The sequence below is a fragment of the Sinocyclocheilus anshuiensis genome, unplaced genomic scaffold, assembly GCF_001515605.1.
Source record: "Sinocyclocheilus anshuiensis isolate Anshui unplaced genomic scaffold, SAMN03320099.WGS_v1.1 scaffold230, whole genome shotgun sequence".
In the NCBI taxonomy this organism is placed as follows: Eukaryota; Metazoa; Chordata; class Actinopteri; order Cypriniformes; family Cyprinidae; genus Sinocyclocheilus; species Sinocyclocheilus anshuiensis.
Window position 1 is genome coordinate 1,034,686 of NW_015546034.1, and position 15,500 is coordinate 1,050,185.

Below are 15,500 nucleotides of genomic sequence, written 5' to 3' on the forward strand. Positions count from 1 at the left end.
GATTGCAGTGCAGTTTGTGTGCAAGCACGGAACTATGGAAGCCCATTTCCGCCACTGAATAAAAAATAAAAAAGGTGAGTTTTTATCTCGCAATTGTGACTTTATATCTCGCAATTCTAACTTTATAACTCCCAATTGTGAGTTTTCATCTCGCAATTGTGACTTTATATCTCGCAATTGTGAGTTTATATCACGCAATTCTGAGAAAAAAAAGTCAGAATTGTGAGATAAAATGTCGCAATTACCTTTTTTTATTTTTTATTCAGTGGCGGAAACGGGCTTCCGTACGGAACAGAAGATAGTCTGAAATCAAACAAAAAACGGGCGGTCGATCGGTGCATCTGTACTCCACTGTATAAATTAAATATAGATAATCATTGTTAAAGCTGCAAAGTTACTTGCCAAGAGGGGCATTTTGACATACTTTTGTATGTATTTGCCAGTTCAGGCGGCTCGCGCGTGTCAGAGACGCGGCTGTCTGTGTGACTATGGGCTTACATTTCTGCCACAATTCTGTGCGCGAAAGATCATAGGGTATGAATACATTCGCAAGGCACTGTAGCTGTCTTTCGCACACAAATGCTTTTTAATCACTTTAATTTTTAAATGAACAAGGCTTAAAAACACATGCAAATTATAACATTTCGTGACGATGCTGCAGTGGCCCGATCGGGCAAGTGACAAATCCACTTTTGGATGCTGGCCCCGGGCCATCGGCCAGAACTTATTGTCGAGCCCTGAAAGTATTTTCTTGTACCTTTCAGTTAATATAACATGGCTCTTAAAAAATAATGTTTTTAACAAAAAGAAAAAACAAACTGAACACCACAAAACTCTCTAAAGTCCTTTAATGTGATTTATATATAAAGAACAAAGAACAAAAGCTTTCATAGGTCTTAATATTTTATTTATTCATTTGATTTTTCAAAACTATTTTTTCATAATAAATCTTCACTTTGAGGTCATCAAAGAATTGTCACAATAAAAACAAAAGAAGGTATTATAGAAAAATTGTACACAAATAAAAAACACACAAAAACAAAAAGCAACATTTTATTCAGAATGTCATATATTTTATACCTCTTGTACATTCCACACAGTACAAGATGGCAGAGAGAAGAATGTTTGCAAACACTTTTGAAGGGTTGTTTTTGCTATCTTTGTGCTTTTTAGCTATAATCCAATATTCAGTTTTGGGGGACTGAATTCATTTGTTACTTTTTGAGATTATGATATTGTCTCTCAGTAGACTCGGAGTCCTAAATACCATGCATAATTTGTTTGGTCACTAAGACAAGCAAGAGGATATTGCTTAAACAGTCCAAAATCTTATTTTCCACATGTCTGTTTGCTTTCCAAAACCTATACTCATACTCGTCTTTCAATGTTGACACAGCAAAAACATAAAAAAAATTAAAAGAATAAAAAATTAAACAAAAAAGGAGTATGTCAAAAAGAACAGATGTTGGAGATGCACATAAAGGGGGGGAAATAAAATCTGTATAGCTAATGGCAGAAACGGTTCTATCGCTATAGCAACACATTAACATTTAATTTTCTGTTTTTCATTTGTTTTCACCTTGGTTTTTTCTAAAAAAAAAAAAAAAAAGTTTGAAGAGCAGGTATACTGTAGTTGGCATCATCTATATAACAGGCTATAAAACACCACTTCAGCCACAGTCCAGAGAGCACACAGATAGTCTTTGCACCGTATATAAACATGTAATAAGATACTTTACGTGCATGGAGATTTTCCTCAATCTATCCCGAATGGCCCTGGTATTCCTTGTCGTCATCTGTCATCGTTTTGACAAACATACAAACAGAAGAAAATCCATCAACCTTTACACTTGGATTGATACTTAAGGCCTCCACAATTCTCTTTGACACCAAGGGTTCTGTCCACCGAATGGAAATCAGTTCGGATCCCACAAGGAGCAGTCCTTTCTCATCCAAACGCGCAATACTGCCATCAGAAAAGGGAGTCAAATACTTTGGCTGATTTAACAATCATAGGTAGTAGCATCTCATTTTTAAGTCCTTCGTTCCTTTTCCGGCCGTCCCATCGGTGAATGTCTGTTTGAATTGTTGCAGATGGTTTGTCTGGCTTTAGAGGGAAAATGTTCTGGCATCACATATACAGGCAACATAATATGAAATACACTTAATTCTAACCAGCGGCCTTGTCTCTCAGTGATCCACAACTGTAGTGACTACGTGGAGTCTTCTTGCTCGGTTCTGTTTCGTTTTGTACACACTTTTCAGCTTAGTAAAGTTCTGGTGTGCTTGGTTATAACGTATGTTTTCTTGTTGTTAGTAACAGTATATTGTGTCTTAGGTCAAACTAAGACAGTTTTGTCTTTTTCAATGTATTTTTTTCTCAATTACTATACACAGGTGGATCTCCCTCCCCTTTTGCGTGTGAGTTCGGAGCACAGGATCTGTGGGTGGGTTGTAAGGGGGGGAGAAAGTCTGTGAGATCAGACGTAGTACTCCTTGTCCTTGTTCTTTTTATCTTTTTTATTTTTGGGCACGCCAATTGGCTTTTCTTTGACGGCGGCTCCGTTGGGCTGTGTGGCGGAATTACTAATGTAGTTACGGCTCTCATCCACGTGGTACGAGCCCTCGTCGCGATTTCGGTATTTGTACATGGCATAGAGCAGGATTAGGATGCAGAGGGCGGCTGCTGCGACAATGCCTACGACCATGCCCGTGGTGCTGCTAGACTCCCGAATCACCTCCGGGCTGGGGTAACCCTTGGCCTCGGGCAGTGGAGGGTTAGCTGTGGACATACAGGAAGGGAAAAGAGAGAGAGACCGTTCATTACAGCCACAGGGACACTCTATTATTACAGAGCTCTCTAGAACACTTGATTTTGATTAGTTACTTGCGGCATTCAGTGTTCAGCTATTTCCTAATATCCTCCATCATTCGTGGCAATGCTAAATATTAGCCCGGTCAATTGGGTAACCGAAACCGCGGGAGCTATGGTTCCGCAGACTTCAGTTCCAACACTGCTCCAACACACCTTCTTGTAATTGAGTAACCCTGAACACCTTGATTAGTTCAGGTTCAGGTGTGTTTGATTGGGGTTGGAGCTGAAATCTGCAGGATGGTAGCTCATCAGGACCAGGGTTTAAGACACCTGTTGGTTCCTAACACTGGTTCTAGAGCAACCCAACAGTGCACATTTTGAACGTCTCTCTTTGACACATCCATTTCAGGTCTTGGAGTCTTTACTAACAAGGTGATGAGGAGATTTAGGTAAGCTTGATTAGGGAAACATACAATGTGCCAAGTTGGGGATACTCCAGGACCAGGGTTGGGAACCTTTGCTGTAATGTACATCACAATACTTAAGAAATGGTCCATTCCTACTTCTGTTATAGGGCTGCACGATTAATCTAATGTGATTGTCATGCGCATCTCATCAGTAAAGCCGGTTCTGTGATTAGTAGTAAATCTCCATCACGTGCTTTCAGATGGAGCAGCATTTACTACACAGAGCCGTAGTTCACTGACAAGCTACGCAAAACCGTGTTCATAATCGCAGACCAATTTAATCACGCGATTATGAAATCGAAGAAATCGTTCTATGATTATGAAAGCAGCTTGCGTAGCTTGTCGGTGAACTACTGCTCTGTGTAGTAAATGGTGCTCCACCTGAAAGCACGTGAAAATACTACATTTAATAACATGTTTTTGCTCCAAACTTAATTCATAACCTCAGTCGAGTGTTTGAAATAAATCCTTCTGTGAGATGATGTGGCTTCTTACACAGAATAAGGCATGCAACATATTTCATAGTATTCTAAGCAGTGATAAAGTCTATGTCGATTAGCATTGCATTAATATATACTTTATTACAATGAAAAGTATAATAAGACGAACTCAGATAAACCATATATTGTCGTAGTCGTGTATTTATTAGTCACGTTGAATCAATGAAAGCAGTTAAATCTTCTGTTTATTTAGCTACCGCTATAGGGATTTCTTCTGCGGGGCGTATTTGGAGTTTCCGCGTGAGAGCGCCCTCTGGTCTTCAGATGGAGATTTACTACTGATCACAGAACCATGCTTCACTGACAAGATGCGCATGACTATCACAGCCTTTACCTAATCGCAATTAATTTTGATTAATCGTGTAGCCCTATTCTCTTACATTGCGATATTAGTATTATAATATTGTTATTGCGTTCATCTTTTTGTTAAGCCATTTGTTTCTACACTGTGATGCTTTTTTAAATTTTCCTTAGCTTTAAGATAATATGGAGGTAAAAATTATAATTTGAACATCAATATTTCATGTCCATGTTTTTACTGTGTTTATTTAGTCAGAAACCATTTAATTAACTCCATGTTGTGGTCGTCCATCACCTTGTCAAGGCTTAATTTGCAATAATGACCAGCTGACTGCTTATTATCCCTTTCTTAAAAACCTTAAACCATTTAAGTAATTGTTCTTATTATGAAAGTTAATTTACAAGTATTCATTACTGTAATGTCAATACTGCAGCTTCTTTCACACCAGTAATGATAATATTCAGTTCTGAGCTGACGAGAAATACTAAGAGGAGAAGAAACTTGAAAGAAACCCCAAAATCAATATTTCTTTGCCAAATTGATTTCTCTCCTGACGAGATTAGATATCCCACTGAGAAACTGCTTCACGGCACAGTACAGTCACTTGAGTAAGCAGGATATGAACCACAAAAAAGACACTCAGCCTTGCAATATATGTATAGTATGTACTGCCGCAGAACGGACAAACTTGTACTGTAAGCTTGTGCTAACTCACTTTGCTTATCAAACGGTCGCAAAACACATCTGGCTGACACAGAGCGATCAGAACGAATATGTTGCACATTTTCCATGAGCCGTGACCATTGAGTGAACCTCGCTTCCTGGCTATTTATTCCTGGCAGAGAGTAGCGTGGTGGGTGGAACAGTGTGGTATAGTTTCTTCTGATTTATGTCTCTTGGATAGGGGACAGTAACTGCGAGAGAGCACGGCTGCAGGCTGAGCGCAAATGCTCAACAAAACAACACCTGTGACAAAGCCGTGTACAGCTTAGGCCCGATCCACTGCAACCCGCAGGTGCAGGAAATGAGATGATGACAAAGTACAGCAGGGAATTATGGATGGCGACCTCTGCTCAAACATCTGTTTTTAGAAATGTTGCGTGGAAGGAGGACACATTGGGGATCCGTAACATCATTTATCTGAGACCTTCTGAGCTTTGGCCAACATTTTATGTTTCCTTTTTTCTGTTTATTAACAAGATCATTGCATGACTTGTCAGCATGTTTTTCCATTATGTCTTGGACATGCTTTCATTGCCCTACGTATAATATGACTGCTGCATGGGCCACTAGAGTCTGTAACTAAGCCAACTGAAGGAATCCAGATTGGGTTAACCTTTGCGTTTCATTTTTCATGTCGAAAGTGGTTTGCGCAGTCGACTGAGTAACCAGGATGCACCCGCTGCGTGGAGAAATGGGAAACGCAGTATGTACTACGCTAGCATGCACGCTGGCCTTTTCTGAATTTATACCTCAACAAAATTCGCCAGGTCTCTTTAACCCGCACACAATCAAAATAGGGATTATGGGTAAAATAATCAAGAATATGGACTTTGGCATATGTAACTCTGCATATAAAACTGGCAAAAAACGAAATGTGAGCTGAAATTATATAAGCACAAAGAAATTTGATGACAGGCACAAGTTTAAGTTTGTTTAATATAATGACCTATTTAAAAACTCATCTAAGCAATGAGCTCCCTCTGTGCCTAAAAGAAAATTAAAATACTATATTTACAGCACATAAACGGGGTAAAGGATTTAATGTGGTTTAATGAGGTATTAATGTCTGTTTAAAGAAGCAAAGGCAGATTATACAAACATATATTCCAGCGCACACTGTGAATACTTTGATAAATGAGCATGTAAGCAACAGCGCAGCTCAGGTAACAGCGCGTCCTAACCGGCAACAAAACAATAAAAGCTCTTTCGAGTTCATCTGAGCTCCTGTTCGAACTAGCTGCGACAAGCGGTGAACGGCGCTACATTTTGTCAGTCGCTCGGTTTCTATTTCTGCACCATAACGTTGGATTATTAAACATCAAACATGGATGAGCCTAGGAGAGGTTGTTTTTAGAAGCTGAGAAACATCGGATATGACAAATCCCTCAAGATCAACAAGGAACACCACAAATTGGATGCCGCCTCATGGAAGTTCTGAAAATACAAGAAGTGTTCTAGGTTTTACGCTCTTAAATTCGCCCTCGCTGTTATGATTAGCTGTTTTGTTGCATTGAATTTTCACATTCAGGAAAATGGCTTCTCACTGAAATCTTGTTGTGCTTGACACAACGGACACATTATTTCTAGATTGTTTTTATTTTTCTGCTGTAAAATGTGCCTGCTTGGCTGAATTTGTGAGAAATTACGCCATTTGGTATTTTAACACTAGTTTTATAAGTGCATTTGGTAAAATGTCAAACCTAAGGATTGTTTCACCCCAAAATTATTGTGAACAGACACTACACAGAAAATGGATTTGCGTTCTTTTAACTTGTACTGTAGTCAAATAATCTTTCATGGAGTGGTTTCAAACAGAATGATGGAAAAATGGCAAACACCTTTGGAGGAAAAGAACAAGTGGACAGTAATAATATAAAAGAAAGATGACTAACCTAACCCACCTGAACTTGGGTCGCAAGGGTCAATGTCCTCATCGTCGCTGGGACATTCTGCCGACGCTACCAGAAGATCATCCTGTACCAGAGACACAGAAGAGATGAAGGGTTAGTCAAAAACACCTAGTGGCATCATTACAGTTTTATATGGCTGCTGTGTCATCTAAGGCCTCACGCTGCGAAAGAGAGAGAGAGTAGCGAAAAAGGAAATGTCCTTTCCACTGCCACTCTGACCTCTCTCACAGGTCCTCTGAGCTTTGACTCACAGGCGTGATCAAAGGTGTCCTAACCGTCAAAGGTCACAACATTTCCACAAAAACGACTGTGTCTGTGGATTATAACACACCAAATCGCCTTATAGTACAGTCTGGAGAGACTTCCACATCAAGGTGGAAAAATTGATCGGAGCAGCACAAACACATACACGCACATACACAAAGATTTCACAAATCCTTTGACGAATACAATTTAGCCGGCGGTTGCTTTATAAAGACAGTCACGCAGGAACATGTGGTGTGAGGAGCATCAAAGCCCCTCACATCCCTCTGTCCCACTGGAAAACAATCTCATCAAACGTGCCTTTTAATCTGAAATAAAACCATAGGAAGCAAATCTAAAGACAAGCCCTATCAATGACAACACACGGCGCTGAGATGCGCACAACATACTGAAGGAAATCTTGCCTCTGCTCCAGTGATGGTTCCGAAGGGAAAGAAATCCATGTTGAGATTTCACGGTTTGAATTCCAAAGATGGTATCCGACTGTGGTATAATAGCTCAGAACGTCTCTCCGTGCAGGAGTTCTCCATCAACTATGCAAAAAGGCAGCGAGCTCGACGTTCCTCTCAGTGCTACGGCAGAAAATTCCATCTGACGACGTCGCTTTGGTGGCATCCATTTAGTGCCAGTCTTCACACTTCTCTCTCTCTCTGCAATTAGCCAGAGTGTGTATGCATTTGCCAGCTGGCCAAACGTGTACATGCATGTGTGTTTGTCCCAATAGAAATGCAGGACTGGCTGAGTGTGTGTGTGTGCAGGGAGGAAAGACATCGATTTGTCTCTCTGAGCTCACACAGTCTGCCCACAGGCTGCGGGGCAATGCCCACGCCAATCAGGACCTTTCACCATCATCCCAGCCACGCGGACCACACGAAACAACACGGGAAGAGAAAGAGATGGAGAAAAAAGGGAGAGCAAAGTGGGAGTGGGAGGGCACCCTGCACGCTTTTTTCAAAGTGGTTGCTATAACCACATGGTTGTCATTTTCCTTGCAGCAATATCTGTTCAACTCCCAGCTCTCAAACACCCTGCAAGTAGGTCAGTGCGGGTGAATAATTTAGATCCCTGACGTTACAGTGCTGGTTTGTGTGCTGCTGGAAGGCTGGGAGACATGGAGGTAATGTGTTGCAGCAGGAGTGCACAACAGAACCCTCGCTAAAGGCTGGCAGCGGCATGTGTCTGCCTGACTCGAGAGAGAGACAGAATAATAACACAGAGGTCCTGGGAGCCACGGGCTGATGGGTGAAGTCATCCATACCACTCCATCTCTCGCTCTGCGAGCTGACATGGAAGGCATAAAATAAAAGACCACAGCTATCATAGACATTGAGATTAGCAGTCAACCGAAATGTGGTTATGCTTTTGATATAAAACGGATGGGGGAAATGTACACAGTCTTAATAATGCATAGGCTTGAGCGAGAGACAACTTAGGGTGCTTTCACACCTGGCCTGTTGTTTCGGAACCTGGTGCGTTTCCCCCCTTAGCTCTCAATGTTCCTTTTCTTGACATGACCACAGAGAGAAAAAAGGGAGTTCTAGAACAGGGATGAAGGAGTGAGATAAAGGTGTGGGGTAACGGTTAAAGATGTCAGCAGGAAAATGAAAACACAAGTGGAGATCCATGAGGTATCACCATTGTGCTGGAACAACCATTTCAAGTTGCAAGTAGAGCTTGGCAACATATATTGAATTTTCACAACATATACTACTGTTCAAAGTCTTGGGGTTGGAAAGATTTTTAAAAGGAATCCCTTATGCTCACCCAGGCTTCATTAATTTGATCAAAAATCAGGAAAACAATAATACTGTGAATTATTAGTACAATTTAAAACGACTTTTTTATTTTAACATATTTTAAAAGGTAATTTATTCCTTTAGTCTACAGTGTCACATGATCCTTCAGAAATCATACTAATATGCTCAAATAACATTTCTTATTATCAATGTGGAAAACAGTTGCTGCTTTTAAAAAAAAGTTCAAGAGCATTTTTTGAAATAGAAATCTTTAGTAATGCTATTAATGTCTTTACTGTCACTTTTGATCAATTTAATGCATCTTTGCTGAATACGTTTCTTTAAAAAAATTATACTGACCCCAGACTTTTAAAAAGTAGTGTATTCCCAATGATTCTGTTAACAATAATAAATACAATTCTAATTATTTCCTAACTAATATGTCATTAAACTAATTTTGAGATCCTTCCTTGCATTCTTTTGTTTCAGTTCTAACTATCCTTTTCTTTTAATTGATTCACATATTTTTGTCCTCACTCAAAAATGTTCAAGGACATACTCGAGTAGAATTTTTAATATATTAAAAAACATGCCTTGACTATTTTAACTAGATTTTTTATGCTTTGAATTTGTAGATCTTGCATTGAAATGTTTCTAATCTATTTGGTCACACTTAACACTTTGGTTGCAATAATGGTATATATAAAATAGAATATATGGAATGATATAGCCAAATAGATTTACAGCATTTTAATGTATTCATATCTAAAATGAATAAACTGGTATATCTTCCAGCCCTAATTGTATAGAGCAGACAGGAACCTGCTAAATGACTACATGCCATTGTTACTGGCGGCTTTACTTGAACATTCTCCACCCAAACCTTGTTAGGATCTGTATTTGAATTCCTCTCACACAGCTGAGCGCCTGAAACCATCCTTCTCTTTCACTCTCTTTCCTCTTGGAAACACTGCCCCTCAGCAAAGTGTCAAAACTCGAATCTAAGTCCTCAGATGTGGCGTTACACAAGCACTTGAGCGTGAGGCTGTTTTCTGCAGAAAAGTCACGTATGACTAAGACCGAGCCTTCAGCATCCATCTGCCTGAGATCGCCGTTCTCCTCCATCCACTGCCCACTCAACAGCTGTGCTGAGGCGGATGAAGGGGACAGAAGCGGCCTACATTATAACTATCCATTTTCCTCCTGCTGAATAACTACGGTGGAGCATGTTAGAGACAGTGGGTGTGCTATCATAATATAATTTACGCGCACACACACAGACACCACATGCACAGTATTAGACTCCGTTTTGCTTGCTCTTAATTACTGCACTGCCAACAGGCACAATAAGGGATGTGACACAGAGCCAAAATGGGCGGGAGAGCAGAGGGAGAGAGAGAGACGACGGCGCTCGGTTCACCTGTGAACGCAGAGGGGGAACCAGCTGTGCCCTAATGAGAAAGGAGTTACCTCAACACACACGCTCTCACAAAACACACACTTTTCAAGCACCACCTCCATTCAGCCCATTCCAATTACCTCACAGCTGCCAGACTCATCTACAGAGACACAGATTAAAAGTAGGACCTGACTGAACCAACTGTACATGCCCTGGATAAGACAGGAGCAGGAAGTGGGTGGATCTAAACCACTGACCCCTCCAACCCTAAACCGTTTTACCTTGTGTAAGCAGATGTTATGTTATTACCTTAGGTAAGGGTATGATATATTGTTCCAGTAACACTCATATTCGGCTCTCACTCTTAATTTTGTAGTCTGCATGTAAGTACTGACCCTCAAAACTCTCTAATGGTTCCCTCAATTCCATCTAAAATATATCACATTTCTCAAGCCCTTGTTCTGTAATCATTTGCACTCAAAAAACAATATCAATTTTATAGGCGGTCTGAGATGGCCAGGCTCAGACGCTCAAATTCACCTCCATCTCTCCATCTCTATCTCTTTCAGTCATGAAGATGCTAGTATTCCACCATGAATACGAATATCTCAGAACAGTGCACCGTCTGTTGTTGTTGCCATGGTGACATGAAGATTCAGCCTGTTCAAAATGATAGGAAATAAAAACCAAATCGCCTCGGTGGCTCAGCTGGGACCTGCTAAGCAAACCATTGATTTCTCGCTATCTGATTTTTCTTTTTCTCCATATTCCTTTCCTCCAGCCAGTATGAGAGAAAGAACGAGTGAGAGAAAGCACAAGAACATCAAAGCCTGCCAGCTAACTTAGCAGCACTGTTAATGAAGTGTGAATATTCATAGAGAGGTCCTGGTGCTAAATGCAGCCTCAGTTCGCTGAGAGCTGTGTGTTTAAAATACCGAGAGCTCATACAATGAATAAAAAATGGCCACTGATGCACTGCAGTATTCTCTAACAAGAACAGTTGAAAAAAGAAAAAAATAATCGCAGGAAACACAATGGCGATACGCCTGCTAGTATAACGCTAGCATGTACAGGAATATACAGAGCTGGCCCACAGGGCCTCTATATGCGCTCACTGACATCCTGTACATGAGTTTCAACTTATGAAAGATTTAAAAGCGCAAAAAAAACAAAAAACATGCAATGTGAGAGCGCAGGTTGAATCTCTCAGTTTTTCATCTCCTAATGCCGTACTGAGATGAGTAATAGAGAATCTGGACCTTTCATAGAAGATGGAAATTAAGATGGCTTCCTGTGCAAGTCTTCACAAATCAAATCTAGAATCATTCTCATTTGGGTATATTATTTTAGCACATTCAAAAGCTTTACAATGCCTTGGTTATTTTTAGGGCTGGGTATCGATTCAGATGTCCCGATTCGATTCGATTTCGATTCGCAAGCTCTCGGTTCGATTCGATTCGCAAACTCTCGATTCGATTCGATTCTCGATGTTTTTGATTACATTCAGTGAATATAGTTTTAATACAAATGCTATTGATATTTCTAAAAAATGAACAGTAAACATCAGTTTACAAATGGTGAATTAATTCTGTTGTAACATCGCGCAAGGTAAATAAGGGTGACATCTAGTGGATAAGACTAACGATAAGATTCACGTTAATCAGATCTTGTTTTAAATGTGTGCTGAAATAAATACTGGAAAAGATTGATTCGCGGCTTTTGAGAATCGATATCGAATCGACATCATTTAAAAAAACGATTAATCGGAAAATCTATATTTTTTTAGCCCAGCCCTAGTTATTTTTAACAGTTCATTAACATTCTCTAGTGAAGGCAACATAAAATCAAAATTAACCCAGTTAATTCATTTTTCATTAATGCTGGTATTGTGAATGATACTTTGGTGCATTTTATTCCAAAGAAAACAGTTTTTGTCTTCATAAATATTAATTGTTGGATCATTTTAACCATTACCTACATAGTTGTTTTCAGTCTGGTTTATATTCTGGTTGGTATCATTAACTTTTTGTTGTCCAATCAAATCCAATCCAATATCCAAAATCCAATAGTTCAGTCCTATTTTTTTCCATTTAGTTTCATGTTTCACTTAGAAATATGGAAAAAAAAATGCTTAAAATAGCTTGCAAATGGCAATTCAAATTGACTTTACTAAATGAAAGGCTTAAAAAAAAAATTGTACAAATTCTATTTTTAAAGTTAAATAACACTGAGGACTAAATATTAACAAAGGCAAATGCATCAAGAACGTAAAAGTACTCAAACAACTCTTGACTCACTCTGAGAAGACGTGAGTCACAAGTAGCCATTACAAGTAACTCCCAGAGGTCATCCAAGTGGGCATAAATAAATCTGATCATACACGCTGCCCACAGACAGAACACGCTGTGACAGACTGAAGCTCTAGATTTTATACAAAGAGAGAGAGCGGGCAACCTGCAGACTTCATGCAACACAATACACACTTGTTCACAGCATACTGAGTTAAACTTTACTGGAGGTCAGCACTTGATCTTCACACACTTTTAATGAGGGGCGGAATAAAATGAGATGCAGCTCAAAACAGGACAGCACAAATGACAGCGTAAGTGGGCGGTCGAGATGACCAAAGGAAGCGTCTCGTTAAGGATGAGAATCGTCCATGCCATGACTCGCTGCAACAGATGTGGACATCTGCGACTAACGACACCGACCTCATGCACGCTCACAAAAGCACTGCAACTTTTATTTCTTTTCCCTTAACTCTCCCTGCTACCCCAATTGCTTCCTCTCTCTCTCTCTCTCTCTCTCTCGCTTGCTCTACGTGCAGAGAGCTGCAGACAAATGGTGCATGCCTCTTTCACTGCATGGATATGACAACATCAAAGACTCTGCATGCGATGATGGCTGGATGGAGAAGGACCGTGAGAAAGAGAGACTACCTGGGATGAGGAACAGTGCCACCTCGCATCCATGATGGCAGCCTGGCTACACTGTCTGCTTCCTCTACACAGCTTTGCTTTTCTGTTTAGGTGAGAATTTGTCCTCTCCCCCTCTCTGATCTCCCCGTGCCTGCTCCTAGAGCAATAAAAAAGCCCCACACCAGTAAAATAAAGTCCACTCTGTCAGATCAAAAGTGATGACTGGAGAAGTCCTACTTTGGTAAGCAGATAGGGATGATAAATTGTCTGTGCATCAGAAGAGACTATGAGTGCCTTCTACAGACTAGAAGAGAGAGAGAGAGAGGGAAGGCGTAAGCGAGGGAGAAGAGAAAACGAGAAAGATACACACGGATAGAGGCGGGAGAGAGAGAGGGAAAATATGGCACGACTGCAAGCTGATCACCTGACTCCTCTCAGCCAATCACCATCGCCGCTCAGCTTGAGGTTGCTAAGGGTTTGCTCAGAGACATTTTATTATAGCGTTTTTTTACAAAGAGATTGATGTGTGTATATGGAGAGGAGGGGGGGTTGCACACCTTCTGCCCTGCCATGAAACTCCACAGAGACACAACCTACAATCTAACATCAAACACACATGCACACTCTCAAAATACATTCGAGAAAGCGAACGTTACACAACGGATGGCAAAAGCTCCATGTTTTCATCTCCACTGGCCCTCCCTGGGACCTTGGGTTATTCAGCTCCATCTAAATGCCTCCGCCAGCTAAACTAACCAGCATGAACGCTTGTTTAACTCACATTCAAATTTGTGCTTTGGGCACGTACACGCCTACTGAGAAAGGAGGGGCAGAACAGATAAAGACAGATATGTTTTATTCGCACCATGGTCAGTCTCACGGGACACGATTTGTCCCCTGCGTCTGCAGAATCTGCACGGGCACCAAATGCAACCATACATTATGAATGTGACAGAATTCATAAAAAGGAACAAAAACCGAGCCAAGGTCTCGACAGCGACGCACATTAGAGATGACAGGTCGGAATACAAATATCTGGTTCATCATAAAGACTACACAAACCTTTTGCGAATTAACAGGGTCGTCATTATCCAAAAGCACACAGATTAATAACTGTTTGCAATATCTAGCACCTCTGGAGAGAGAGAGAGAGAGAGAGGGAGGGGAAAAAAAGAAACCCATGAAAACTAGCTGAGCAGCAGTCCATTTTATTACTCACTTTGTGCCAGCTCAAACAATCGTATTGATTGACTGATTTAAGCGGCCAGTGTAAATGAGCACTGGGACAACAGTGCATGCAAGGCAAGTCACCGGATCCATTAACTGGACAGAAGTGGAAAAAAGGCACAGGAATCTGGACCAGTTTAAATCTATCTGTGCTGAACATTGTCCTGCCCTCATGATGCAACAGAATGAAATGAGTGGGTACCTCATTAGAGTACACGTGAAGCTTTATGCAGGACTGTTGTATTTTGGGAGTTGTGACACACACATGCACATCTAATTGAGGTCAATGTACAACACTTAAAATAAGATATTTATGATAACTACTGGGTAATATACATTAGATTTTCTGGCATTAAGCAATATCGTGAATTTGGCCGTTTGCCCAAAATGTGTTAATAGACTAGTTTTATGATCACTTGATTCATTTTCTTGAATCAGTTCAAAAATATCAGTTTCAGAGATGCTGTACATTTGCATTTTAATCAATATATATATATATACGTGTGTGTATATATAGTAGTGCTGTCAAACGATTAATCGCGATTAATCGCATCCAAAATAAAAGTTTTCTTTTACTTAATATATGTTTGTACTGTGTATATTTATTATGTGTATATAAAAACACATATACAGTATATATTTTGAAAAAAATTACATGTATTTACATGTATATATTTATATTCATACAGTTTATATTATAAATAAATATATTTAGTATATAAACAACATATTTATCTTAAATATATATGTGCATGTGTGTGTATTTATATATACATAATAAATATACACAGCACACATACATATATTACTTAAACAAAAACTTTTATTTTGGATGCGATTAATATAGCTTTTCATTTAAAAAGAATAAATCATACATCAGCTACATTCTAGAGACATTTTTCATATTAATTTTATCCCCAAAGTGTTGCTAGGTTAGACAGACACATTCGCACGCACGCACGCACGCACGCACGCACGCACACACACACACACACACACACACACGTATGTTTTTGTGAATTGTCGGGACATTCCATAGGTGTAATGGTTTTTATACTGTACAAACCATATTTTCTATTGCCCTATACCTAAACCTACCCCTTACAGGAAACTTTCTGCATTTTTAGATTAAAAAAAAAACTCATTCTGAATGATTTATAAGCCTTTTGAAATATGGGGACACTCAAAATGTCCTCATAAATCACCTTCTCGTTGTAATACCTATGTCATACCCATGTCA

The 15,500-nt window shown here is 39.9% G+C and overlaps 1 protein-coding gene across 1 annotated transcript in view; it reads right to left on the reverse strand.

Moving 5' to 3' along the window:
* Positions 1 to 1,432: 1,432 nt before the first annotated feature.
* The window catches only part of LOC107698795 (neurexin-1a-like), a 205,323-nt gene continuing 191,255 nt past the window's right edge, over positions 1,433 to 15,500 (reverse strand). The window contains exons 23-24 of the mRNA XM_016499899.1: positions 6,699 to 6,780; positions 1,433 to 2,782 (exon numbers count right to left, since the gene is read on the reverse strand). Of these exons, the coding sequence (XP_016355385.1) occupies positions 2,481 to 2,782; positions 6,699 to 6,780 (384 nt within the window). The 3' untranslated portion in view covers positions 1,433 to 2,480. The remainder of the gene's footprint in view (positions 2,783 to 6,698; positions 6,781 to 15,500) is intronic.